Source organism: Balaenoptera ricei, chromosome 7, assembly GCF_028023285.1.
Source record: "Balaenoptera ricei isolate mBalRic1 chromosome 7, mBalRic1.hap2, whole genome shotgun sequence".
Taxonomy (NCBI): Eukaryota; Metazoa; Chordata; class Mammalia; order Artiodactyla; family Balaenopteridae; genus Balaenoptera; species Balaenoptera ricei.
In genome coordinates, this window is record NC_082645.1 from 109,066,480 (window position 1) to 109,092,568 (window position 26,089).

Consider the following 26,089-nt stretch of genomic DNA (forward strand, 5'->3'; position numbering starts at 1 on the left):
AGGTGTGAGCAGACAAAATAAATATAGGCTAGGGTGGGAGGGGAAAAAGAAGCATTTTGTTTCTTATGTTTTAAAAATACATTTCATGCACCTGAGTTGGGTTTTTATTTTATTTCCCATTCCTTCTCTTTTTCAAATTATACGTACAACAAGGTCAGGTCAAATTTGGGCCGATCAGTGAACAACCTTCTTTTCCCTTTCCTGGGCCTGGTCTTTTTAGTATTGCCCTTAGAACCAAAGATTCTTTGTTGTTAAGATCTTTTAGTCACAGTCTTAGGTTAATAATAACCTCTTTGATCTTTAGGGGTCACCAGAACCTCCAGATTTAAGGTCCATCCATCTAGTTATCAGTGGTAAATGGTGTAACTAATAGTTCTGGCACATATGCCAATGGATGCCACAGTAGGCTTTTCTGAGGACATGGAAGTATGCCTTCATCCTATCCTCAGAGGACCACTTCCATACAAACCAGTCTAAACCTGATTAGTCCCCTTTTCTTTCTCTGCCTAATAATAACAACAGTCAAAATCATATAGAGCTGATGTGAGTACAACAGGAACCCTAGAGATTCTAGAGTCACCCTGCCAGCTGGTGAGGGATGCAGATGGAAAAGCTCGTTTGGGGATGTTCCTCTCTCCCTTCATTTCTGCTCACCCTAGGTAGGGAACATCTAAATATTAGTTAAGTATGTACCCCTCCACCCACACAATCACACAAATCCTGATACCACAACCCAACGATCCATACCTTGCTCTTGGTTTCTATCAGCAGTTATTACCTTCTAACATACCATATAATTTACTTATTATGATTATTTATTGTCTGAGTGTTATTAGTATAAAAACTCTCTGAGGGCAGGGATCTTTTCACTGATGGATCCTCATGAGCTAGAACATCTACAAATTTGTTACATTTATTCATAAGAATGAATGTAAAATGTTATAATACTGGAGATCTAGCTTTTAAAAAAATGAACATTCTCTTTTGAGGAACAGTCTCTTAAACAAACAAAAACTTTTTCTCTTTCTGAAATAATAATCCTGTGCATTTGCTTTAATAATTCTGTAATACATATAATTTTGTTGCATGCCAAATGCATTACAGAGGCTAATAGCAGAGGCTGCAAACTAAATTTTAGTGGCTTAACAAAATAGAAATTTTGTTCTTGCTCATGTAACAGTCCAAATGTGGGTGTTTATGGTTGGGTGTGGCCTCCCCACATATGGTAATTCAGATATCCAAACTTCTTCAATGTATGGCTCTCCTGTTTGTGGGGCTCCTTAGTCACCAGTGTCCAGCTGGGTGGAGGAGAAAGAGACGGATTCTTAATCACCTTGGACTTAAAGATACACACATCACTTCCGTTGATCCCATCCCTTTAATCAGAATTGTCACATGCCTCCACCTGGGCACAATACAATATGTAGCCTCTGTTTGGGCAGCTCCTTCCTACGGACTGCTCTATGCTATGGGAGGGGAAGAATAAATTTTGATGAATTGTTTACTATCTCTGTTACGTTTCATGACCAGGTTCTCCTGTAGCATGCCTTCCCATTAATAGACTATATTAATGAGGTTTACTGTCATACTAATGCATGATAACTTGAAGAATATGATGGGTGACAACATTGCCTCTGGCTCTTTTCAACTTCAAGCCATAAGTCAGGTTCAGGTGTGCCCCAAATGTCTCTTATGCTGGGACATAAGCTAAGCAGCAGCAGTATTGGGGGGCAGATTTTCTCATGAGCATGATTGAAAAAGGCCATGTCAAACCATATATATCTAAACCCTCTTCTGAGGTATAGAATAGATTAGGTCTGCACTAATTTCATTGACCAGTGCAACTCACATGGCTAAGCTCAACAATGTAAGGAAGACTATTGCCCCCATGGCATGTGGGGTGTGATAGGGAAGTAAATGTCTGATAACAAATAACATCCCCACAGGTTTATGTTGAATAGATTCAAACATAGAACTGGAGTTTAATATGACATCTCAAATGGTTTCACCTGAGAATAGAGGATGCACTGAAGTGAAGCATGCTTAATATTCAGAGATCACAGGTTAGGAGAGACTATTTTGAATTACCAGTTCCCAGAGCCAACTTCTTACTTCCTTATATCCTTATACACAGAATAATCCCAGCTTTTCTACTGTCCAACACTGCCTTTGTACTCCAGTCTTTTCAGGCTAGTTCCTGTGCTCTTCATACACCAAAATCATTCTCCACTCTGGATTTTGGTTGGTGTTATTATTTGCATGGTGATTATCACCGGGAATTCTTGCTTCTTTCCATCTCTCTTAATAGCCTCCCATTGAGGACTTATGAAATCTCACCATTTCTCTGAAGATTTCTTTACCTTCTGGGCATTGACTATCTTCTTTCCTCTCTGCTCCATCCATCCATCCATCCATCCGTTCAACAATATTTAATGCTGCCTAATATGTATCAAGCATTCTTTTACAAAATGGGGATGTAGTGTGAATAAGATAAAGAAAAACTTCAATTTCCTGGAGTTTATATTTTAGTGGAGAACATAGATACATGAACCAAAAAACAAATATGGTTTTAGATAGTGCTAATACTGTGAATCAATGGAAATGGGGAAGTATGACTTGTGGGGGCAATGAGCAACATGGGTGGTCAGAAATGACCTTCTCAATATTTGAGCTGAGAACAAAATGTTGAAAACAAAACAGCCCATGCAGCTATAGTCAAATATGCAATTCTAATCAGAGTCAGCATACCAAAAGAACTTGTAAAGTATCTCCTTTTTTCCCCCTGTCATCCATTTATCATATTTAAGTTGTTGGGTGAACACAAAAAGGGCCAAGTAGAATACGCTAGGCTGATTGGCTGGGTCTATAATTTGTTCAGTTATTCTAAGATTAGGTGGAATTACCTTGTTTGAAGGGCCTTTATTTTTATAACAAAGCCACAGTTGAGCAAATACGGTAGAATAATATTGCCTAATATATTAATATACTAATTTAAAAGATCCAGGGGAAAACGAACAAAGGTCATAGTTTATATTACTTCCTTACCCTGGTTTTCTTGCCCTTTGTACTGTTTTTGGTGCTGACTGGTTTGATGGTGTGTGATTCTCCAAGGGGATGATCTGACAGTGGAGGGAGGACTAACTTTTCTCCACCAACACTCAAGGTATTTTGGATTCTAATTAAGAACTAGTGATCTCGATAATAAAATTAGGATTTGAGATTTCCACCCTTGGCTTCATATTAGTTTCCTATTGCTGCTATAACAAAATACCACAGACCTAGTGGTTGAAACAACATGAATTCATTATCTGATAATTCAGTCTGACATGAGCCTCACTGGGCCAGAATCAAGGTGTTAGTAGGGCTGCATTCCTTTCTGTAGGCTGTAAGGAGTTATTCCTTTCCTTGACTTTTCCAGTTGCCATAAAGTCCTTGGTTTATGACCCTCTTCCTCCATCTCCAAAGCAAGCAATAGCTGGTTGAGTGCTTGTGACACATCTCTCTGACCAACTTCTGTCATCACATTGCTTCCTCTGACCACAGCCAGCGGACAGGCCCGCTGTTTTAAAGGTTCATGAGATTAGATGCACTTACTGGCTAATCTCTTCATCTCAGAGTCCTTAACCTTAATCATATCTGCAAAGTCCCCTTTGTTGTATAGGGTCATTAATTCATTGTTTCCAGATTTTAGGACATAGGCATCTTTGGGTCTGCCATGACTCTCCCTACCACAGGTTTGCTTGCAATTTATGAGTGATGTCCATGAATGTGGGAAGCCTTCCCAGATAGAGCCCTTCTTTACTGATTCCTGGGAATGCATTATGTTAATGAAAGTGTTTTCTTAGCACTGTGACACCACTCAGCTTCTGACCAAGACCTCTTTGTGACATGTTACTGGAAAGCTCCCGCTTGTTTGGTTTTTGTAACTGGAATTTGAATCACACTTTGAGATTGTTCTATGACAGCTGGAGAAATTGTTTTTATTATATTGGGAGGTCGAGGCTGTCTTTGCCCACTCCCCTGCGTTGTTTATGTTTTAGCATCATCTCCTTCTGTCCTTTGGATGGATTCCAAATTGTTCCTGGGAGGAAACTCTGGTGATAATTCTAATTTCAGCTGCTCTTGCTCGGGGGACTGATTTGGGCCTTGTATTCTCTAATCATAATCCTGACTTTCTGAAATACGAGTGTCAGTAGAGAAAAGGCTTGCCAACCCCTCATTTATTACTGAGAGGATGCTTTTAAGGAAGGTCTTAAATGAAGACATTGTACAAATGCCAAAAAAAAAAAAGGCGCTATGTCTAGGGATTAGTGAAAGCTTCCCATTGTCTGACCTCAATTAGAAAAAGCAGAAACATTTCTAATGATCACTTTCGAGACTCCTAAAGTGGCTGGCTGTATTGTAGTTAACTCTCCTAAGCTGAAGCTCTTTGCCATTAGTGATCTAGTAACCTCATTCCTTTACTTCCTTTCAGAAACTCCTCATGAATTGATGTAGGACCCTCTCCTCAGTGACTATGATTGGATTTAAATTTGCACTTACTGGAAGTAAGGAGGAGTAATTATGTGCAAAATAATGGAAGGAATTTTAATATTTCTGAAAAAGGTACATAAACGTATGATTAAAAATTTTGGATTGGAAAGAATTGGGGTTTCTCAACCATTTTCTCATTACGACCTCTATAAGGAGTCTTCCTAGATATATTTTTCCTCACCAACCACCATCACGTGACATTTTAATACCACTGATACACTCTATATATGTTGATGTGCTGTATGTATATCTATGCTTTCTACATAAAAAGAGTAAGATATTTTGCTCCTGCCCCAAGAACCAGTGTTTATCTCCTTGAGGAAGATATTGCCCTGTTGTAAATGCATGATATAAATTGAAAGCGTACACTTAAAAAAAATTCTCCTCCCCATTTTTATGATAGTATAATTATTTTAAAAGTGAAACCTGATTATGATATGAATATATACATATGGAAAAACATATACATATACATATGTTTTTCCATATGTATATATGTACAGCCATACTCCCCCAAGTCAAAGAAAAATAAATATACAGTATGCAATATATACAAAAATATAATTTTGTAAACATGACCATCTTTCTACGTCAATAGACGTATTATCACATTATTTTTATATTTTCAAAAAGTACTTCATTATATAGCAATAATGTCTCATAATTTAGGTGCACAGTACTGTGTCGGATATTTATGTTGTTTCTAGCTTATTATGACAGAAACAACACTGTGTTACATATAGATTCTTGTATGTATCTTTTCATATAAGACTGGATATTTCCTTGGGAGCCATATCTACAAGGGCAATCTTCCAGCAAATGCACTTTCCAAGGCATTCGATACAGGATGCTGAATTGCTCACCAAAACTGCGTGGTTCCTTTTAAAAGGCCATAATCATTGCAAAATTTGGATAGGATCTGGGTAATTAAGTGGTATCTTTCCTACCAATAAAATATTACATTCGTAGCCAGATAATTGGGCATATTTTTAGAGGGTGTAATTGTTCAGTTGGAACAGAAACTCTTGCAAGCCGGGACTGGAAGGAGACTTGTGATGTGTTCAGAATTTTCCATGTGTAACTCGGCTCAGCAAAACTCTAGGGGATTTTGTGGAGGAAGGGCCAGGAAAAATGATTATCATCCATGTTGTTTTTTGTTTGATCCCTTCTAATATCCTGTCTTATTTTTTATTATTTTTAAAACTGTCTACACATTTCAGCTCAGCTTCTATGAACAGATGTGCTGTAGAAGTTCGAGATGGCAGAGAGAGATGCAGGCTACAAAAGAAGTACCTTCCCAAGTTTTTTGTGGCTTCTCATGACTTACCGATTCAACAAATATTTCTTGTGCCACCTAGTAGATGACAAGCAGTTCTGCAGGCCTGGAGGATATAGCAGTGCCTACAAACAGTCCCTGCCATCATGAAGTTTATGTTTCAGGGTGGGGAGGCAGACAATAAGCCAAGTAGACATAAATAAATAATATGATGGTAGTGAATGATAAGCACTATGAAGATATAAAGAAAGTGAGCAGTGGTGAGGGGGGTGAAGAGGCGGGGGATGCCTCTTTCAGATATATAGAATAGATAACTAATAAGGACCAACTATATGGCACAGAGACCTCTACCCAATACTCTGTAATGACCTAAATGGGAATAGAATCTAACAGAATGGTTATATGTATATGTATAGCTGATTCACTTTGCTGTACAGCAGAAACTAACACAACATTGTAAATCAACTCTACTCCAATAATAATCATTCCTCCAATAAAAAAATAGTAATAAATAAATAAATAAAAAGAAGGTCCGAGAAAACCCTTTGAGAAGAATTGAAATGAAGTGATGGAGCAAACCTTGCAGATATCTGGAGGAAGAACAGCCCAGACAGAGGGAAGAGCAAGTTCGAAGGTCCTAAGATCGGAAGATGCTTGGCAATTAGGAATAGAAAGGAGGTCGTTGTGGCAGAAGCAGGGTGAGCAAGAAGGACACGGGTAGGAAAAGAAGGTGGAAAGAGAGACAAGAGTCGGTTAATGTACGGCATTACGAAACACAGTGAGTAAGGACTCCACAACATCTCCAGTTGTGAATCATTACAATCATTCATTCAACACATATCTTAAAGCTCCTGCTATGTCCCAGAGCCTGGGCTAGACGCTGGGTATGTAAGGCGATGAAGGCAGTCAGGGCTCCCATGGAGTGAACATTCCGGGGCGGACACAGGCAAGCACAGAGGCAACTGTGTTTTACTGTGATAGTGCTGTCATGGGTGAGGGAGAGGGTGTTAGCTGGAGCTCAGTAAAAGTTCACCTAGACAGCTGCAATATAAAGATCATTTTTTTTTTTTTTTTTTTTAGTGGTAAGCAGTTTTTTATATTTTTTATTAAAAAAAATTTTTTTTTAACATCTTTATTGGAGTATAATTGCTTTACAATAAAACAATATTTCTCTTTTAGTAGCCTGCATACATCGTTCTCTTGTTGCATGCATTACGTTATTTAGAAATATTACGTGAACTGCTCACCCCAGTCATCTGGGTCCTGGACTGAGGGACCACATCTTTTCATCTGTTTCCTTTAATTCAGCTCTGTGTCTGGATCAGGCTTTCTCCAAATTCATGGCAGTGAACGTATCATGCAAAAGACATAACTTAATTAAAGTCTGGCTTCCTGTCATTGAAATGTTCTGGACCTAACTGGAGTTTAGTGAAAAGATTAGAGGGTTATGAAAAACTCACCAGAAATCTGCAAGACCTGGAAGACAGGGTGGGGCAGGAAAGAGTGGGAACAGCAATTTGGATTACGGGTGCTTTTCCTACTTGTTTTGTCAGCTGTGAGTCTCACTTGCTGGTAAATCCTTAGAAATTATATGTGTTTTGTTTCCCCTTTAAATGGTAAATTCACGGGGTGTGGGGGGAAAGAACAGTTTCTGCTACGGCTTTGTGTGGGTGTGTGACAAATGATACATAAAGGAGGAAAACAATTCTTATCCTTCGAATCTGTTCACAGAAATACATAGGAAAATTTTGAGAAATCCAGGGCATGTGGCTTCCTGCTCATTCTAAGGGCATTTACCATATGTGTCCAATGTCTCAGTTATCTCCGTGACTCTGGAATTTTGGTTATTGTTTTAAGCAGCGTGCCGGCATACCCACTGGAAAGCTCTTATTCTCTGCTCTAAGTGCTGTGTACTTTAGGGTGATTGTCGGAGGTTTTTAGGACATGGGTTTGATTGCAAAGAATCCTTATCTCCAAGGTAACACCGACATTCCTATTGGCTGAGAATGGTTTGTCCTCCGTGTTTGGGTCTTTGTGCTATTTGAATAGCATCGTAGGAGCAAATTTACTTGAGAACGTTCAGAGTCCAGGAAATGGAAGCAGCAGCACCGTTCCCAATTACCCTGTGTGCTTGTTCTATATAGTTTGTACCTGCTGAGTGACCCAGGACACCACCCGAAACCTTGCTCAAGATTGACTCCTCCTCACGTAATCTCCCCTCTTGCACACCCCCGGCCCTGAGCTCTTTTGTAGTTGTCTTATCTCTACCTAAACTACCATCTTAGCTTGGAGAAACTTGGACCACATTTTTCTCCTGGTTTAATTGGGACTGCTTTTGCTGCTTCTCATACTACGATTAGTTCTTTCTACATGGATCACAGATAAGATGTCTGATGATGAGACAAGGTCTACCCACTTATCTACTTCATTGCAAAATATTTTTGAAATGAAAGGAATAAAAAGTATTTAGAATGAATGAGCACTATGAAAGTTTACATCATTTTCTTTGTAACTTTGCAGAAATTTTAATTCTCTTCTAAAACAGGCACTGTGCTGGGAGCTGGGGCTTCAGACGTGAGGAAAACAAACATGATTTTCCTATCTAGGGAAGAAGGAGGATATTAAACAATCAATAGACTTGCACCTAGAAATGAGGACACAAAAAAGAAGAGGGTTCCAGGGGAGATTATTTTTAGATTGAATTTCCTGGAAAGAGGTCCCTGGGTGAAAATTAAACCAAGACTTAAACTTGAAGTAGGGGATGGCGATGGTTGGAGAAGGTTCTGGGGAGGGCATTCTGGGTGTAGTGAGTCCTTGGCGGGGAATCGTTGTCTTGGTCTGAATCACTGAATCATTGTGGCTGCAGCGAGTTCTCAAAGCGACAAGCACTGTAAACTATGGCTGGAGCAAGAGATTTGAGCCACGTGGTGGAAGGTCTTATTGATTGTAATGATTATGAGTCATCATCGCCAGGTTTTGAGCAGGGCTTGGGGAGTGAGTTCATGACATGTTCAGAGCTAATTGATTATAGTAATTACAACTGTATATGTAAAGGATCTGATCAAGCATTTTCATTATCACAAAGCAGGGCATTTCTGGGTGTACAGGGAATAGCTAGATAGATAGACTCATAAATGTATATATGCCACATATGTTTTATACACATATATGCATGTGTATACATGCATATACATGTATACATACACGTATGTATATGTATGTGCATGTATACACACGTACATAGGTGTATATGTGTACACACACACATAGAAATTCAAATTTGAGTTTGAAAGTACACTTTGAGACTAGGATTAGAGCATTTCTTTAGATTCCCATTATTACTGTGCAAAGCAACTGTGAGTGGAAGTTTAATTTGTAGATTAAAATCCAAGCTGATGTTTAAGTTAGATGTTTAAGGTGTGACTTGGAGATAGAAAAAAGACTCACAGGGAATAATCTGAGGACAATAATCTGAGAACGGTACAGACTGGGCAAACCATAATGTCTCTCTTTTCTTACATTTTAGGTTCAGAAATCATGTCAACCCGATGACTTTATTGTAAAGAAAAGATAACAAACCTAAATCTAAAACTGAAACTGCAGTCGTCATACCGTCTGAGTAATAAAAGTCTAGATTCACATATAGCCCATGAATTTATCCAAGATGAGGAAGGCTAAAGTCTCCTCTGGGATGCTGCTTCCCATGGCCCACTGTTGGCCTGCCTGTTTGGAACCCCAGCTCTGAAATTACTGTGGATTGAACAGAATTGCCAAATAATAGGAGAAATAAGAGAGCAAAGCTGATTTCTGAGGCCTCAGGTCCGAAAGTCAAGGCTTATGCTCTCCCATTGTCCAATGCTGCTTCAGTTTGTGCTGTGTTTTCAGTGATCCTTAAGAATTCAGAACCCAAAAAGACCAGTATCTGTTCCTCCTGGTCAATGAACTTCTGGCATGGCTCATACCATCTGGTCCCAAATAGAACCATTTTCCTCATTTGAATTTATAGAAAGGTAAATATGGAACTTGTACAAAGGACTTGCTAAAGAAGAATTATAGGGTCATCAGGGTTAAATAAAAATTGTACACAAACAAAAAGAAATTCTTTCCCTTTTCCAATCCCAGTCTGCAAAGATGGAGGGTAGACTACACAGGGATAATGGAATATCTATAATATCCCAAACTCAATTACATAAATATTATACAATCTACATGCTCATTACATGCATAGAGCATCAAACAATAGGATGTTCTTGAGATGAGCCACCTCATCTTTTAGAAATATTCTTTCTCTTTTTTTAGAATCTAGTCACACTCTTCTTGAATTTGAAGCACAGAAAGCCGCTCCTAATGTCATTTTGCAAAACCTAAAGGGTATATCTGTGGTTTGGAAAAAGGAGAGTTTGAATAAAAGGTGTTAATCTGTTGAATTTTCGGCATTGCCACACACATGCTGTGACTTCCATCCTACATTTTCTCTTTTGCTTTGATTTTAATTGCATTTTTAAATTAAAACTCACTCAAGAAAAAACATGTTTAAAAAAATTAAGCTGAAAAGAAGCTAAGAGTGCCAACACTGAAATGGTAATGTCCAGAAAATTCCAAAGCCTATATATCTCTAAAGGAAGGATTACATCTTCCAAAATAAATTCACTTCTATTATGTGGCTATACATAAGATATAACCCTAATACCAAAGGAAACTGAAATATTGATCTCATAGTTCAGTGAACATAAAATCTATATTTATTTAGGCAATCACTCATTTTACAGTTTCCCAGAACTGGTAGGCTCACGGGCACTGGCGCCATTAATTTTGATAGCTCAGTGCTAAATAAATGTGAAGTATGCGTGAAAGCGTACGCTCTCATTACATATCTTCCAACGTAGAGAGATTTTTAATGAATACTGATAATAATTGATAATGATATTGGCTTTACTTTTTCAGCCCTTCCTATGACCCAGGCAGTATGCCAAACACTTCGGGTCAGTGTCTTTTTAAACCTTCACAATATCCTGAGAACATGTATCATTACAGTTACTTAACAGTTGAGTTCAACGAGGCTTACAAAGGTTAGAGTTGACTTTCCCAAGGTTATACAACTACTAAATTGGAATTGCAAATCTGATTCATGAAAGAGTATTGGTACTGTTTTTTTAAAAAATGTTTAAAACCCCCTTAACTATATATTTGTAAAACAAAAATGCATCATCATCTATAAAGGCAAATTATTCTTTGACTGTATGGCAACTAGAGTCAGATCACCTGGGTTCAAAGCCAGTTTCTACCACTTGGGCAAGTAATTTAATTTCTCTATAATGTAATCTCAGTGCCCATAAAACAGGGTTTATAATAGCATTACCTCCTAGGGATGTTGTAGGTATTAAATAAAATAGTCTCCCCAAAACACGTTGCCTGATACCAAAAAATGCATTCGATACAGGGTAACTATTCTTCTTCTTCTCTTCCTTCTTCTTTTTTCCTCCTCTTCCTCCTCCTCCTTCTTCTTCTTCCTATATTTTCATTACAGATGTTAGCACACATCAACACAACTTCAGTGAAATTGAATGAAATGTTTTATAGTTCTGTAATTTCATGCTGCTTCCTCTGTGATCTCAGATACTTTAAAAGATCACAGACATTTCTATCCTCCTATCTCAACCAGAACAGATTTACAAAGGATAATCCTCAGTAAACTGTATCTATGGAACTGCAGGAATTTGACTTCCACAAAGTTGACTGCCCAACGGACAGGGGAAAATGTTCCAACCATTCATCGGATTTTTCTCCCAACTTAGTTTTCTTTAACATTGTATCCTCCTGGGTTGAATCTAAATTAACTGAGCTTCTATTGGGTTCTCAGCATCACGCATTTTCCATGGCTACTTTTTTGTTATCACATTTTTTTTCTTTCAAGGCTCAGGAAATTAACTTATTTGCTTACTTCCTTTCTCTGCAGGTAGTGATGCTGCAAGTGATAGCTACTGTGAACTTGTAAAGCTGATGGCTTCAAAATATTTGGGCAAAGGGATAAAGAGTTATAACCAGTGGTTTAATAACTCAGCTATGCCTAAGTTTTAAATATATGTATTACTTTCTCTGACTTGGCGTTCCTAAGTATCATTTGATTGACCACTATGTGGAGGTGATTGGTATGCATAGATAAAACCAAGAGAGTTTTTGGTTTGGGGAACCTGTAGTAATGTAGACATGGAGTTTTATTTAGGTTGTTTTTTAAAATAAGACTAGTCTTTAAGATTAAGTACACCTAAAAACTCTAAGGAGATCAACTTTCATTAAAACACTTTGAAAATGGAGGGAAGAAGGATGAATATCTGAAGGAATGTATGAGAAAGAGAACTGAAAAATTTAAGTCATTATGCTTACATAATAAACCAACTGAGAAACAAACAAGAGAAATATCCAATGTGATTAAGTACTGATTGGATGGTCATGGAAGACGTCTCTGAAGAAGTGACTTTTTTTTTTTGCTGAGATCTGAGTGCTAGGAAGAAACCAGCCATGTATAACTCAGGGATGTCAAACAAAAGCCAGAGCTGGACAGTAAATGGTAAAACTAGATTTTATTTAGGACTATTGCAATAGGGGAAAAGAGACCTCAGTATAGAACTGAGGTCAATTCCAAATACAGTATGGGGCAAGTGGGAATTATTAGAACTAGGAAGCAGGGTGGGAGTCATTGGATGGAAAATTACTAAGAGGAAACACAAGGGTAAAGGGGGGATTTCTGGCTAAACTGACCTAAGAGGATTCTTGCTGAAGACAGGCCAGGATGATCAGACATCACTGGGAGTACGGTGGAGGATGGGGAACCCAATCAGATATCAAGGGTGATCAGATATTGAGGGTGGGGGTTTCTGGGTAAACTGGCTTTGGCAGGATTATTACAAATAGTGGATTCTACAGGGAAGTGCATAGATAGGGCTAGAGGAAGGTTCGAGAGCCTGACTACTGTTTTATCAAGAAAAGAGTTTTTGTCAGTTGTGGAATCTAATAGTTTAGCATCCTGTCTGACTGAGATCATCCCTACAGACTGGTCTCTCTCCCCGATGGATACGGTCCCTCCAGTTCTTTTCTCTATTCCTTCTCAACTTGTGTAAAGTTTGGAATGGCAGGTGGAGTCTGAGAGGCTGCAGTAGTGTAGCCAAGGAAAGGCCTGCAATACAGCTACTCTCTGTTCTTTCCAAGTGGGCTATGTCTAAAGGGCATCCCATGACTAGAGCAGGGGGAGACTGGGAAACAAGATATTTCCCTGGGATGGAAATATCAAATTGGATATTTTTGATCAACTTTATAAATAGAGTCATGTCTCTTTAGGAATGCTGGCTGTCTGTCTGGACAGATTCCCATGCAATGGTGTTATTGTGGTGAATTTTCCCTGGTAAAGTATTGACTTTTAATCTATAAACTCAGAAACTCCATCATTAGATGTCTAGAATAACCAAGATGTCAAAGTAGCCAAGCTCAAAAGAGATGGGTACATGTCTCTCTTTAGGCTGCTATAACAAAACACCACAGACCTATAAACAACAGAAATGATTTTTCACAGTTCTGGAGGCTGGAAGTACCGATCAGGGTGCCAGCATGTTCATGTTCTGGTCAGGTTCCAGGCGGCAGACTGCTGACCTCTTCAATGTCCTCACATAGCAGAAGGGGCTAGGGAGCTCTGTAGGGTCTCTTTCATAGGGCCATTATTCTCCTTCATGAGGGCTCCACACTCATGAACTAATTACCTCCCAAAGGCCCACCTTCTAACACCATGACATTGAATGTTAAGATTCCATTATATGAATTTGGGGGTGGGGAGGACACAAACATTCAGATCATAGCAGTGTATGAAACCAGAATTCCACCTTGCTGGTTTCTAATGTGAAATATATGCATAATATTTTGGAAATCACTCTTATTAAAAAGTTTCGTGATGAAACTGAAGTTAGAGAAGGAATGACTCGTAAGAATCATATAGGTCAAAGCTTTAGGTTCTATCAGCGTGCTGGGGCCAGCCCCACACAGGGATATAACAGAGGACCAGATCCCCTGGGCATTGCTGTGAGGGTCCACCATCTTTTGCTCTGTGAGTTTCCTGGTTTTATAATCCTTGTGGCTAAAAAGATCCCCACTGTTTGTTCTTCCTTTACATATGTTAATACCTTCCCTCTGATTTCAATCCAGTCTTTTTGACCAGAAAGTATGTAATCTCTTTTTATATCTCTTCTCTGAATCATCCTGTGGTGATTTTGTAATACTCAGAAGGCAATCTTACTTCTTTAATTTCCCTGTTCTGGTAGGACACTTTCTGTTTCCTCAGGGTGCACACTGTACCCTAGTTCTGTGAAAATAACAATAGCATTTTCTATGAGATAGCTACATAAAACAGGAAATTAATTTTAGGATTTTTTTTTCAGTTATCTATGCTGTGCAATAAACCGACCCAAAATGCTATGGCTTAAAGCAGTAACAATTTATTACTTATTATTTGGTGAGTTGAGTTGGCTTGTATAGGTAGTTCTTCTACTCTGTGTGTCATTGGTTGGAGGTCTCTCATTTGGCTGTATTCAATTGGCAGGCAGGATGGGTTAGAAAGTCCAACAAGGCTTTACTCACATGCCTGGGCTGTCTTTCTCCTCCGTGTGGCCTCTTTGCAAAACTAGGTTGAGTTTCTTCATAGCTTTTTGGTCTAAGAGGTTTTACATGGCAATTGGCTTTTCAGATAGAGGAAGTGGAAGCTGTAGTTCTCTTAAATTCAAGACTCAGAATATCACTTCTGCCACATTCTGTTGGTCAAGGTAAGTCACAAGGCCTGCCCTGATTTGAGGAGAGGGACATAGACCACCTATTGAAAGGTGGAAAACACACAAGGAAGGAAGGAATTAAGGGTGGCTATCTCGGAAGACTGTCTATCACAACTTGCCTTCAAGTCCCAATATTTCCAGTAGGCAAATATTGCCCAAAAGTTTCATTGCATTACACCATCAGGTTGAAATCCAGGATTTCATCATCTAAATAATGCCCATGTGGCACGTTGAGTGAAATTCCTCATATGCAAAGGTCTTTGAACTAAAAGTACAATTTATCTGCCCTGACATAGACTGGCAGGTCAGGAGCAGGAATACTGCAGGGTACAGTCTTGTTCAAAAAAGTAGGAGCTTGAGAGAGGGGAGTCACATAGAAGTCACTGGTTCATAGCAATTCGGAAATCCAGTTGTGCACACGTGCCCAGTTCTCCCTATTCGGGGGCAGAATTTATTGACTAGGGCCCAGCTTCCCCCAGTTTTGGTTCTCTGTGGTTCTTAGTTTTGCTCTCTGAGCTCTTAAATCTGCCCTTCGAGTCTTCTCTTCTTGTTCATAAGAAATGCCCTGTATCTAATTTAAGCCAAGGCTCTTTCAGTCCCACTCAGCTTTAAGACCATAGTGTTGATCCAGTTCTGTGTCTTACACTGTTTCCATCCACACTTTGATCTGAATTCTGTGTTTTCATTGCTGACAGATCCAGGATGGTATTACAGCACAGATACTACAATTCCAAATCTGATCCTTTTTGCACATTATCACACTTTCTTGGTCCCACTGTAAACAGACCAAGGGTATTTGTAACTCCCATCCCTTTACAGACACCTTAATTTAAAAAAATAAAATAAAATAAGAAAGGAAGAATTTTGTGGATGGTATTATGGGGCTTGTGACTGAAAATAAAAATATTGCTCAAACCTCTGGAATTGTGAGTTGTGAAAAGAGAGTTATTGTGAGCACAATTCTGCTGAAAGTGGGAAATGTGTCTCCCACCTTCTAGAGTCAGCCAGTTCAGTATCACAGAGTGTGGCCATTACTTCTGTTCACTGGACTCTAATTTCCCAGTTTGAATTACCTATTTAAATATATCTCTATAACCAGAGCTCTTCAAGTATACCTCTATAACCAGGCCATGTGATAATACCACTATAAGCATGGGTGAGAAGACCTTTTAAAATGATACTTTATGCCATATACAAAATAATTAATTACAGAGCTTTCCCCCCTTATTTCTTTCCTTTGTTTTAAAAGTTATAAAAGATTGAATTGACATTATGAGGTTTTTTTAAAGTAGTTGATAAGGCATTTGTATTTCTTCATCAGTGATATATGGAGTTTGGGTTGGATAATCTCTAAGAGTCCTTCAAATTCTGGGAGTCTGTGACCAAAGAGACTTTCCATCAGGGGAAATACCCACCTGTGATGTTGTCTCCTTTTTCACTTCTTGGGTCAAGAACATTTACAGACACCAAAGCCTGGTTTTACATTACACTTTTTTTTTAATATGGAAAATATTATTTCAGAAGAATAGCTTGACAAGGGACATGGCAGATTTCCAAAATTAACTCTGAAAGACAGATCATCTGGGCATGACTGAAAGCCATGCATTACCTTTGTGCTCAGATATTTCATTTCAAAAATGTCACTTTCTGCTTATTCAATGCTACTGTCATTATACTATTTTAAGCATGAAATTTGTGTCTGGAGCTGAACAGAGATTATTGCTTCTATCTTTGGACTTATTAGTAATGATTTAAAATTCATTCAAGAGCAATAAAAATCACCTTTTTATTGTGGTTGAATTTGGTTAAGTGTTGAAATTTGGAATGCAATTTTTACTGTCTTTTATTAGCAGTAGTTGAGCATCTATGTATGTAGATCAAGACTATTTTTAAGCACCTTCTAAAGAAATAACTTTTGAAACATGAGTTTTTCCTTAATTTTTAATTCCCCAGGGTGATGTTAAACTAGACTAAATCATGGGGCAAAGTTGCTAAAAATTTCAGACTTTTTCTTATTTGGGTAAACAAAAAACAAACAAAGCAGATATGACAGTTGAAACAAAATTTCATATTTACTCAATACATGGAATAAGGTGAAACCAGATGATGTCCCAAATGCAGAGAAAAATCAGTTCATTAGAGATGAAATTATTCCCTCCTCTGACTTTTCAGAGAGAACCATGAGATTGCAAGGAGGATGTGGAATGGGAACCAGACATTGCCTGGAAGAAAAGTCTCCCAATATTGAAGGAATGAATCTGTTTATTCATCCTGATTGGCTGTAATTTACTTATTGCTTTACTCACTAAATAATCCTCAGTTCTCTCATTTTAAATTTGGATTCATACAAAGGAAGAGGAGCAGGAAACAAAATGTGTTTGAATTATATGACTCTGCCTGCATTTGGCTCTTTTCACCACACAGGGAAGGGGAGAGGGAAGAAGCTTGCCCAGATAATGAAGGATTTGCTGGGCAAGGTTGGCGGGAGAATTGCTTCTGATGGTGGGCAGCAGAACCTACAAAACCTAGTGGAGCAGGGAGTCTATATGCCAAAGCAAACAACAATAGAAAACAAAGAGCATCTAGAAAATGGGTCTAATTAAATAGCATGACACGTGCCTTGGCACAAATCAGAAGTTGGAGCATCAGATCAAGAAGAATCAGAATAACAGGCAGTGTGGTGGAAGGATGCTCCTGGGTGCACCTGGGATCAGCATCTCTGTATTCAGCTGTAATATGCTCTCTGTGATATGGCTTCAGGGGGTGAGGAGGTATCGGGCAAGGGAGGGTGTGAGTTACATTTAAAAGACTGGGAAAGAGTTAAATTAATTCTTCAAGTAGCAAAGCTTATTAAAGTATTACAGTGCCAGAGGATGAAAAAGTGGGTGCTCAGGAGTTAGCTTTATAGGGTCTTTACATAGGGCTCAATCAGTATTCTCTTGTCTATGTCATCTCAAGCTGACATAACAAAATTCCACAGGCTGGGTGGCTTAAACAACAGACATTTATTTTCTCATAGTTCTTGAGGCCAGAAGTCCAAGATCAAGGTGCCAACATAGTCAGTTTCTGGTGAGAATTCTCTTCCTGCCTTGCAGATGGCAACCTTCTCACTATGTCCTCACAGGGTGGAGAGAATAAGACAACAAAGATACCCCAGTGACTCCTCTTATAAGGGCACTAATCTCATCCATCATGAGGACCCAGCCCTCATGACCTCATGACCCAATTATCTCTCAAAGGATCTACCTCCAAATAACATCACATTGGGGGTTAGGACTTCAACATATGAATTTGTGGAGGGGACACAGTTCAGTCCATAGCAACTGTCAATTTTGATTACCTCAGAGTCATCATAAGAGTCACATATTATACTTAATCCCCCTCATCAGATAATACCTGTACTTGGTTTGGTACTGAAGTTGTCCTAACAGTACAAATAAATTTTCGAAATTTCTCCATAATGAATAGTTACCTTAATTCTAACTATGTTGTGTTCTAGAATAGAGCCTTTTTCTTTCTTCCACATTTCATAGATAGGGCGGGTCTTTATTTCATTTTTTTCTGATCTTTTGGCAAACAAAGTTGCATATTCTGAGCACAACCCAAACATTGGTCTTGCCTATTCCAAAGGCCGTCTTCTAATCTATGTGGGAAGAGGGATGTTGGTTCCAGGGAAGAGGCTGCTGCTTCCCTGAATATCATGTCACTCTCAGCTCTACCACTGATCTCTAGCTTCCTGGGAATCCTGGGTTATGGTCTTCCCTCAATGCAGTGTTGCTACCTAGGCTTGGGCTCTGCCTGTCCTGTTATTTCTGTCCGTACAACAACCCAAGTCTATGTTTAGGGAAGGGTCAAAGAAAAAGGCAGTGAATTATAATTTAGGAACCTGAAAAAAATGAAAATCTTATTCTAAGTATGATTTTAAGCATATAATGAAGTTATCCATCTCATGGACACACATTCATTCCTAGCTTTAGGTTAACTCTCCATTTACAGAACACCTTGCTACTTCCCACACCATCCAGCTCCTAGAACTCAATAGTCAGTGGCAGATATTCCTAGAGTGTGAGTTACTTAGCCTAGGATGACACACTGAGGTGGAGCATGGCAGGAAACAAGCTTCAGAAGAATAATCTGGATGGATTTTTGTTCTAAGTCCTGGCTCTTTCAAACTCCCTCCAGTTCTAAGTCAATCTCACTCATTAATTTATGGGTTTACTTTATTTGGGCTCCGATTTTTGTATGTAATCTGATGACTTATTTGAATCATATGAAAATTAACATGCATGGTAGATTTCAAAACCAATAAAAATTTATGACCAGAAGGAGATATAGAGAGGAGCTATTGGTCACTTTGGGTCCCGCCTAAAGAATTATCCGGATAGTTTTCATTCCATTATGTCCCTAGGCTTTTCCCTTTTGACACTAAAAGGCTCTACTGCTGTATCATCCCCTTGTAAAATGGCATCTAGTTTTTTCCTATTGTAAGTTAAGGAAAAGTCGACATACATTAAGAAACTTCCCTTCAACAAGCTGCTTGATTGTAGTGAGTGAAACCATCATCATGGGTACAATGGAGCAGAATATTTGAAAGCAGGAATGACCTAGAAAAGCAAAAGATATAGCCACTGCTAGAATATTTGATGGGTTCTCTTTCTCTGAAGGCATGATTGATGCATAAAGCAGCCACCTAACTAATCTTTAAGCACTTGCTTCTCCTATAGTAAGTTTTAGAAAAGCTCCCGTGTCATAAGTTTTGCTAGTTGAAAAAAAGACCCAGAAAATTTAGGGTGTTTCCTGGTTTGTGCCTTGAGACCTCCCCTCCCTTCAAGCTGCAAATTATAGAGAAGGCTGTTCTTTTCTCATAGGTGTACACCTATAAGCTATACCGTCAACTTACATTATATGCTACCACTTACCACAAGCAACTACATTCTGCCACATTGCATAAAAATGATAATCATTGTAATCATATATCAGCACAATGAGATAATGAGATAACACCAAGACTCCAGTACTTTCCCTGCATGCTAAACAATTGATTGCAGTCACAGACACGTCGCCAGCCTGTTCCAGCCTACTAGATGGAGTCAGAAGTTTATGTTCCATTACAAGGGGGGGCTTCCCGTAGGCTGTGGGGTGTACTTGTATGCATATCTGTGTAAGTTTCCAGAAGTTATTCTTGAAGCTTAAACATCATTCTCTGGATTATTCTCTTGTAAAACTCTCTAGGGGGTTCTGATGTGTCAGGGCAATAAATTCATTCCAAGACAGCATTTGGGATATCATAAGATATCTTATGAACTAAAACAGACAAATACACCATAATCAACAATACCTGGAGATTTGGAGATTAACTTGTCTAGCCTCATAAAATGTTCACATCAATTTCCCTTGAAGTATCAGACCCATTTGTATAAAAGTTATTTATCTGAACCAAGACAGAGATTAAGTCTAGCAGGCTGGAACATTTTTATCCCAAATAAAAGCAAGATGTGATCATGTGTAATAGCCACATCATTTAAAGGGCTAACTCCCCATGGTATTTTTGTAACCATTTGTACTAATAGAAACTCTAGATTTTTTCCCCTAAGTTTCTTTGTTGCTGAATTCTTAGAAGTTGATTTTTATGAAACGTGTGATTGTTTTTATCCAATTGTGTCATCTGAAGTTTCTATTTAGGAATTCTAAGACAGAGGGATGAATAAGTCCTGGTCTTAATGCATTTATCAGTGTTGGATTATTTATATTAGTTTGAAGATACATATTACTACTGTTCTTGCATTATAGTTTTCTAAATATGGAAATGTTTGACTTTTGTTGGATTTGTAGTCTACGTCTCCAGCTTGAAACGAAGCATTAGCCCTCCCCTCAAATGTTTAGAGTAGTAAATCCACCTGAAAGTCATAGTTGAAAGCTTTCCTATTGTACTCATCTATTTTATGTGTTTTTTTTTCTCCTTCTTCTTTTAGTGTCAGCCAAACCAAGACCCCACAGTGATGAATATTCAAAGAAGGTTCCTCCTCCAAAACCAAAACGGAATCCAGACACTCAGCTCAGCGCATCTTTTGACGAAACGTATATCAAGAAGCACGTGCCCCGGAGGACCTCACTCCCTCGGGACTCCTCCCTCTCCCAGGTCAGCAGCCCCTCAGGGGACCCCGAGGAGGAAGAACCCGTGTACATTGAGATGGTGGGGAACATCCTCAGAGACTTCCGGAAAGACGATGACGACCAGAGTGAGGCCGTCTACGAAGAAATGAAATACCCCATTTTTGACGACTTAGGCCAAGACTCAAAGTGTGACCTTGACCATCACAGTTGTTCTTCGCAGTGTGCTACTCCCACGGTGCCTGACTTGGACTTGGCCAAGTCCTCAGTGCCATGTACCCCAAAGGGTTTGCTCTGTGACATCCCTCCGCCCTTTCCCAACCTGCTTTCTCATAGACCCCCGCTGCTGGTGTTCCCCCCGGCCCCTGTGCAGTGCTCCCCCAACTCTGACGAGTCTCCGCTCACCCCCCTGGAGGTCACAAAGCTTCCTGTGCTGGAAAACGTGTCTTATATGAAACAGCAGGCCGGGGCGTCGCCATCCTCCTTGCCGTCTCAGGCCTCCGGCCACCCTAAACTGGAGAAAGACCAGGCCGGAGCCCTGGGACCCGTTCCTGCGGCCTCGGTTCTCTCCTCGTCCCCTCCCCCGCCTTCCACTCTATACCGAACGCAGTCTCCCCACGGCTACCCCAAAAGTCACTCCGCCTCCCCGTCACCCGTCAGCATGGGCAGGTCCCTGACCCCGCTCAGCCTCAAAAGGCCCCCGCCCTACGACGCCGTACATTCAGGCAGCCTCTCCAGGAGCTCTCCATCAGTGCCTCATTTGGCCCCCAGACCGGTGTCGCAAGATGGGAGCAAGATGGTCAATGCCTCGGTCAGTACCTACGGGTCGGCTCCGAGCGGCTCCCGGTCCAGAACTCCCACGAGTCCTTTGGAAGAACTAACCAGCCTCTTTACCTCGGGACGCAGCCTGCTGAGGAAGTCGTCCAGCGGCCGCCGCCCTAAAGAACCTGCCGAAAGTAAGTGCACAGACGCTTTCCTTTGTGACTTGAGGGCAGTGAACCCCGTGATGTACAGATAAGGCACGTAGTAGTGATATTTGGTCCTTTTAGTTGAAGTCTCAAGATGTGTGATTTTGCTTTCGCCATATCAAAGGAAATAGTGCGTTCTCATGGGTCCTTAAAAGCGAAAGACAGAGGCAGGGCAGTCTGAGTCAGAGGGTTGAAGATGCTACCCTCCGGGTTTTGAAGATGGACGAGGGGGCCCTGAGCCAAGAAATCAGGAAACCTCTAGAAGATTGAATAGTCAAGGGAACAAATTCTCCCCTAGAGCCTTCAGAACGAATGGCAGCCCGGCCTACAGGCTTCATTTTAGGCAAGTGAAACCCATGTCAGACTTCTGCCTTCTAGAATTGTAAAGCAATAAATTTGTGTCATACTTTTAAGGCACCAAAAAAAAAAAAAAAAAAAAACTAGGAAATAGTACATTCTGAGAGAACTAAAAGTGATGGTCTGCACAATATAACATATTAAAAAGAATCAGTTTTAAATTTAAAATAAAGTGTAAGATCTAAATTCTTCAGGGGCTCTGGGAAACTAACAAAGAAAACAGATCACTATAAAATTTTTAGGTACATGTCTCGATTTGGGGGGGAAATTATACATTCAAACATGGAATTGGTTAAGTGTTAAAATTATCTTGTATTAAAAGCCTGCTTGAGCAAATCTGTATTAGAAAGCCTTTGCTGCAAAGAAAGCAATTCGAATAGAATCATTACTTTTTTAAAAAACAATGAATGATTCTCTCCACATACTTCATGTTGTTACATTCTTACCTTTCTGCCAAGCTAGAATAGGCTCACTATTTCCCTTTTAAAACCGTTGGTAATTAGCATCTTATTCCCATGGTACTCTTCCTATATCCATCAATATGTAAATTACTGAAAGATCACTAAGTCATAAATAGGAGGGGAACATTATATGTACCCCTGAATTTCAAAGGCCAGGGAATGTCTCTATCTGAATGGCTAATCCTTTTGTGAGCCCCAAATCACTGCCTAATGATATTGTAAAGTCAAAACAGATCCCAGTTTTCTCAATGTTCATTTCATTAAATTACACAGCTTTCCTTTATTTAAAAATGCCTTGGGGCACGCACCTAAGCTGAAAATTAATCACTTACATCTCAAATGATCCCACCACAGGATTTTATTATTCTACTCATACAGTTACATTGAGTACCTTCTTTAAAGGAAAAGAACTCTTCAACATGTCTGAGGAAGATGATGATGACACTCCTTAGATAATTAATATTCATTGGTAGTTAAAAGCCATTTATCTTGTCTTTTTTTCTCTTTAACCAGAGAGATTTATGAAAGCATTAACCACTTAAATAATTCTACTCCCTCCCTCCCCAATAAAAACATTTCATTTACCTGACTGAAAGGCAAAAACTTCTCATATTTTAGACATAACTCGAATTAAATACATACATGAATACATTAAAATATTTTTAAAATTATGTTAAAAATTGAATTAAAACTAGGAACCTCCTATTTCTAGAGTGGTGGTTCTCAGCTGGGGTGATTTTGCCCCCAGGGACATTCAGCAGTGGCTGGAGACATCTTTGGTTGTCACAACTGGGGGTGCTACTGACATCAAGTGGGTACAGACCAGGGATGCTCCTCAACAGCCTACAATGCACAGGACAACCTGCTACAAAAATTAAAAAAAAAAAAAGCAAAGAACAGAAAAAAAAGGATTATCTCATCCACAATGTCAATAGCGTCAAGTATGGGAAACTCTGATCTAGACAATTTATTAAAATTGAAAGTTTTTTCCATATGATTGATTTGGTTTAAACTCAGATCGAGTAAGGTTTTTGGAAAAAGTTGAAAAAAAATAAAGGAAAAGATTTTACTCTCAAAATAGGTAATGGTTAGTATGAAATTATTAGAAGTTTCATCCAAGAATTGGTGAAATTAGCCAATATTCTCCCTACCTACCAGTTTCTTTGGAGGATTCTTAGCAGCTCCAGCTGGCAGCTATACCAGTTAGCTAGAAAAAGTATATGTTAAAAAAAAGTGATTAACTAATGAAGTTATTTCAAGAAAAATCCATCTGTTAGAATCAGTCTATGTGCTATATGTCACAGACTTCTCCATTCGACTCCAAAATGAGCTTTATGTGCTTCTAAAACCAAGCTTGTACATGGAGAAGTGATCTAGGTTCTTTATAGCTTTTTAGGGATCCAAGGATTAAATTCCTTCCCATGTGCTATTAACTGTGTATCAGCCCTTCAGAGGAAGGTCATGCCCTGGGTTTCATGAATTCCAATATTTTACTTTACACAAATGGAAGGGAGGAAAAATGCACATAGTGTTTCTAATGAATAAGCCAATGCCATTTACTTTTGATTCTGGAAGAAAATAGAAAAACACTATCTGATGTTAAGAAAATCATAGGGGCTCTCAGAATCTTCCTGTAATCCAAAATGTAGATCCAAAATTGTTGATAATTGAAAGTTAACCTACAACTACTGCTGCAGTACACTAAGTGATACAACTATCCCCTCCACTCTTGACAGATAGGATTCGTAGACACCTGCTGATAACAAAGGGACAAGATAAGTGATATGAAGTAGTATAACATTCATGACCCCTGAGTCACATTTGGCATTTTTTTTATATTTCAGAGATAAAAGTAAGACTGGTATTTCTGTGCTCCATACCACTCTAGATTTACTGGAAATGTCAATTTTTCAAGTTTTCTGGTATTCAATTCAAAGCAAATATAATATTTCCACTTTAATTTAAAAACCTATGTCAAATAAAATTTATCCCTTCAACTTTTATTTTTAATAATCTATAAAAGATACACCTAATTTAATAATTTCATATCGTAAAGGCTTATAATTATTGATGGGGGTTGCAAAATAGGAAAGAGATAAAATAAGACAATAGTGGTAGACCATGAATCAATTTCATTTTGCTTCACCATTTTCTAAATACAGCCTCCATATTAATTGTTCTAGGAAGCATGTTTTTCCTAGTTGATGTGACATTATTATGTTTAACTGTATATGAGTATACTAACAATAATAAATTTAGTTGAATTGGTTATTATTAATATTTTTTAAATTTGTGCAGAGAGATAGAGGACATAAGGCATGTAAGAAGTGATTAACTTGTATTTTATTGCTGTAAATTTCTGTGTCTATATGAGAAGTAGGTGAAGTACAAATATGTTTTGTGGTGAATTTGGAGACTCAAATGATAATGTTCTATCTCTCATTTTTATCTTCCTTTTACACATTTTTATTTTATATGTCCTTTGATTGGAATCTTTAGAATACCTAAGTCATGAATGGGCCATGAAATTATTTTATTTTAATAAATCAAGAGCCATGAATCATAGAAATTATTAGCCAGAATCAAGTGAGAAAAAACTCTTTCATCCCGTCAAATAAGAAATAGTTTAAAAATAAAGTTTAGCCTCTATTTAATATAAATGCATGAATGTATATTTCTATGAAAATGTACAAGGCATAATGAAGGATATAATTAAATTTTATAATATACTTGAGAGAATGTGATAGAAAAGTTAAAAGTGGAAAAATGTAAAGAGAAAATTAAAAAAAGAAAGAAACATGAAACATCAAAGAGAAAAGACTAATTAAAAAACTGAGGCACCAAGAAAAATACACACACACACAATGCACACATCAGGTCAAATGGACATATAAACTAATATAGGTGTCAACATACGAAGCACATACAAAGGTACACAGAGAACCAGAGAAGAAGCACCAAAACACAGTAGGACCAAAGAAGGATCAAAGGAAAAAAAAAAGATGCAAGCTCACTCATCTGGTATTGCCATATATATATATATATATATATATATATATATATAAATGGTAGGTTGGCATTGCCAAAGACCTTCATCATACTCAATAATATTCCACATTAATGGAGATACACAATTTTCTGCTGTTAAATCTTTCTGCCCTTTAAAAAGACTCCTATTTAAGACTTTGAGGTGTTATGTTACATTTTTACAATTATAGATATAAATGTGTCCTATAGGTCTGATGAAACACAGTTGGGAATCAGATGTAAACTTTGCCTTTCCATTCACTTTCTTAAAAAACAACAGGAGCGACAAAAACCAAACACAAAGACAACAACCCAAAGCAACCATCAAACAAACAAAATAAAACCAAAAAATTACCCCATGCCCCCCATGCCCTCACACACATACTTGTCTCAGTTTTCATGTAACTTGAGGTCCAGCGATGCCTAAAATATTAGGCATTGCTGGTGAAGCAACTGATCCAACTTACTCTTACTAATTTAATTAAAAAATAATTTTAAATTGAAAAAACAATGATTTTGGAAGGAAATCTCTTGAAACACATTTCT

General features: G+C 38.5%; 1 protein-coding gene across 1 annotated transcript in view; it reads left to right on the plus strand.

Moving 5' to 3' along the window:
* The window catches only part of NYAP2 (neuronal tyrosine-phosphorylated phosphoinositide-3-kinase adaptor 2), a 244,088-nt gene that overhangs the window by 116,868 nt on the left and 101,131 nt on the right, over positions 1-26,089 (plus strand). The window contains exon 3 of the mRNA XM_059927443.1: positions 20,592-21,686. Coding sequence (XP_059783426.1) covers positions 20,592-21,686 — 1,095 coding nt within the window. The remainder of the gene's footprint in view (positions 1-20,591; positions 21,687-26,089) is intronic.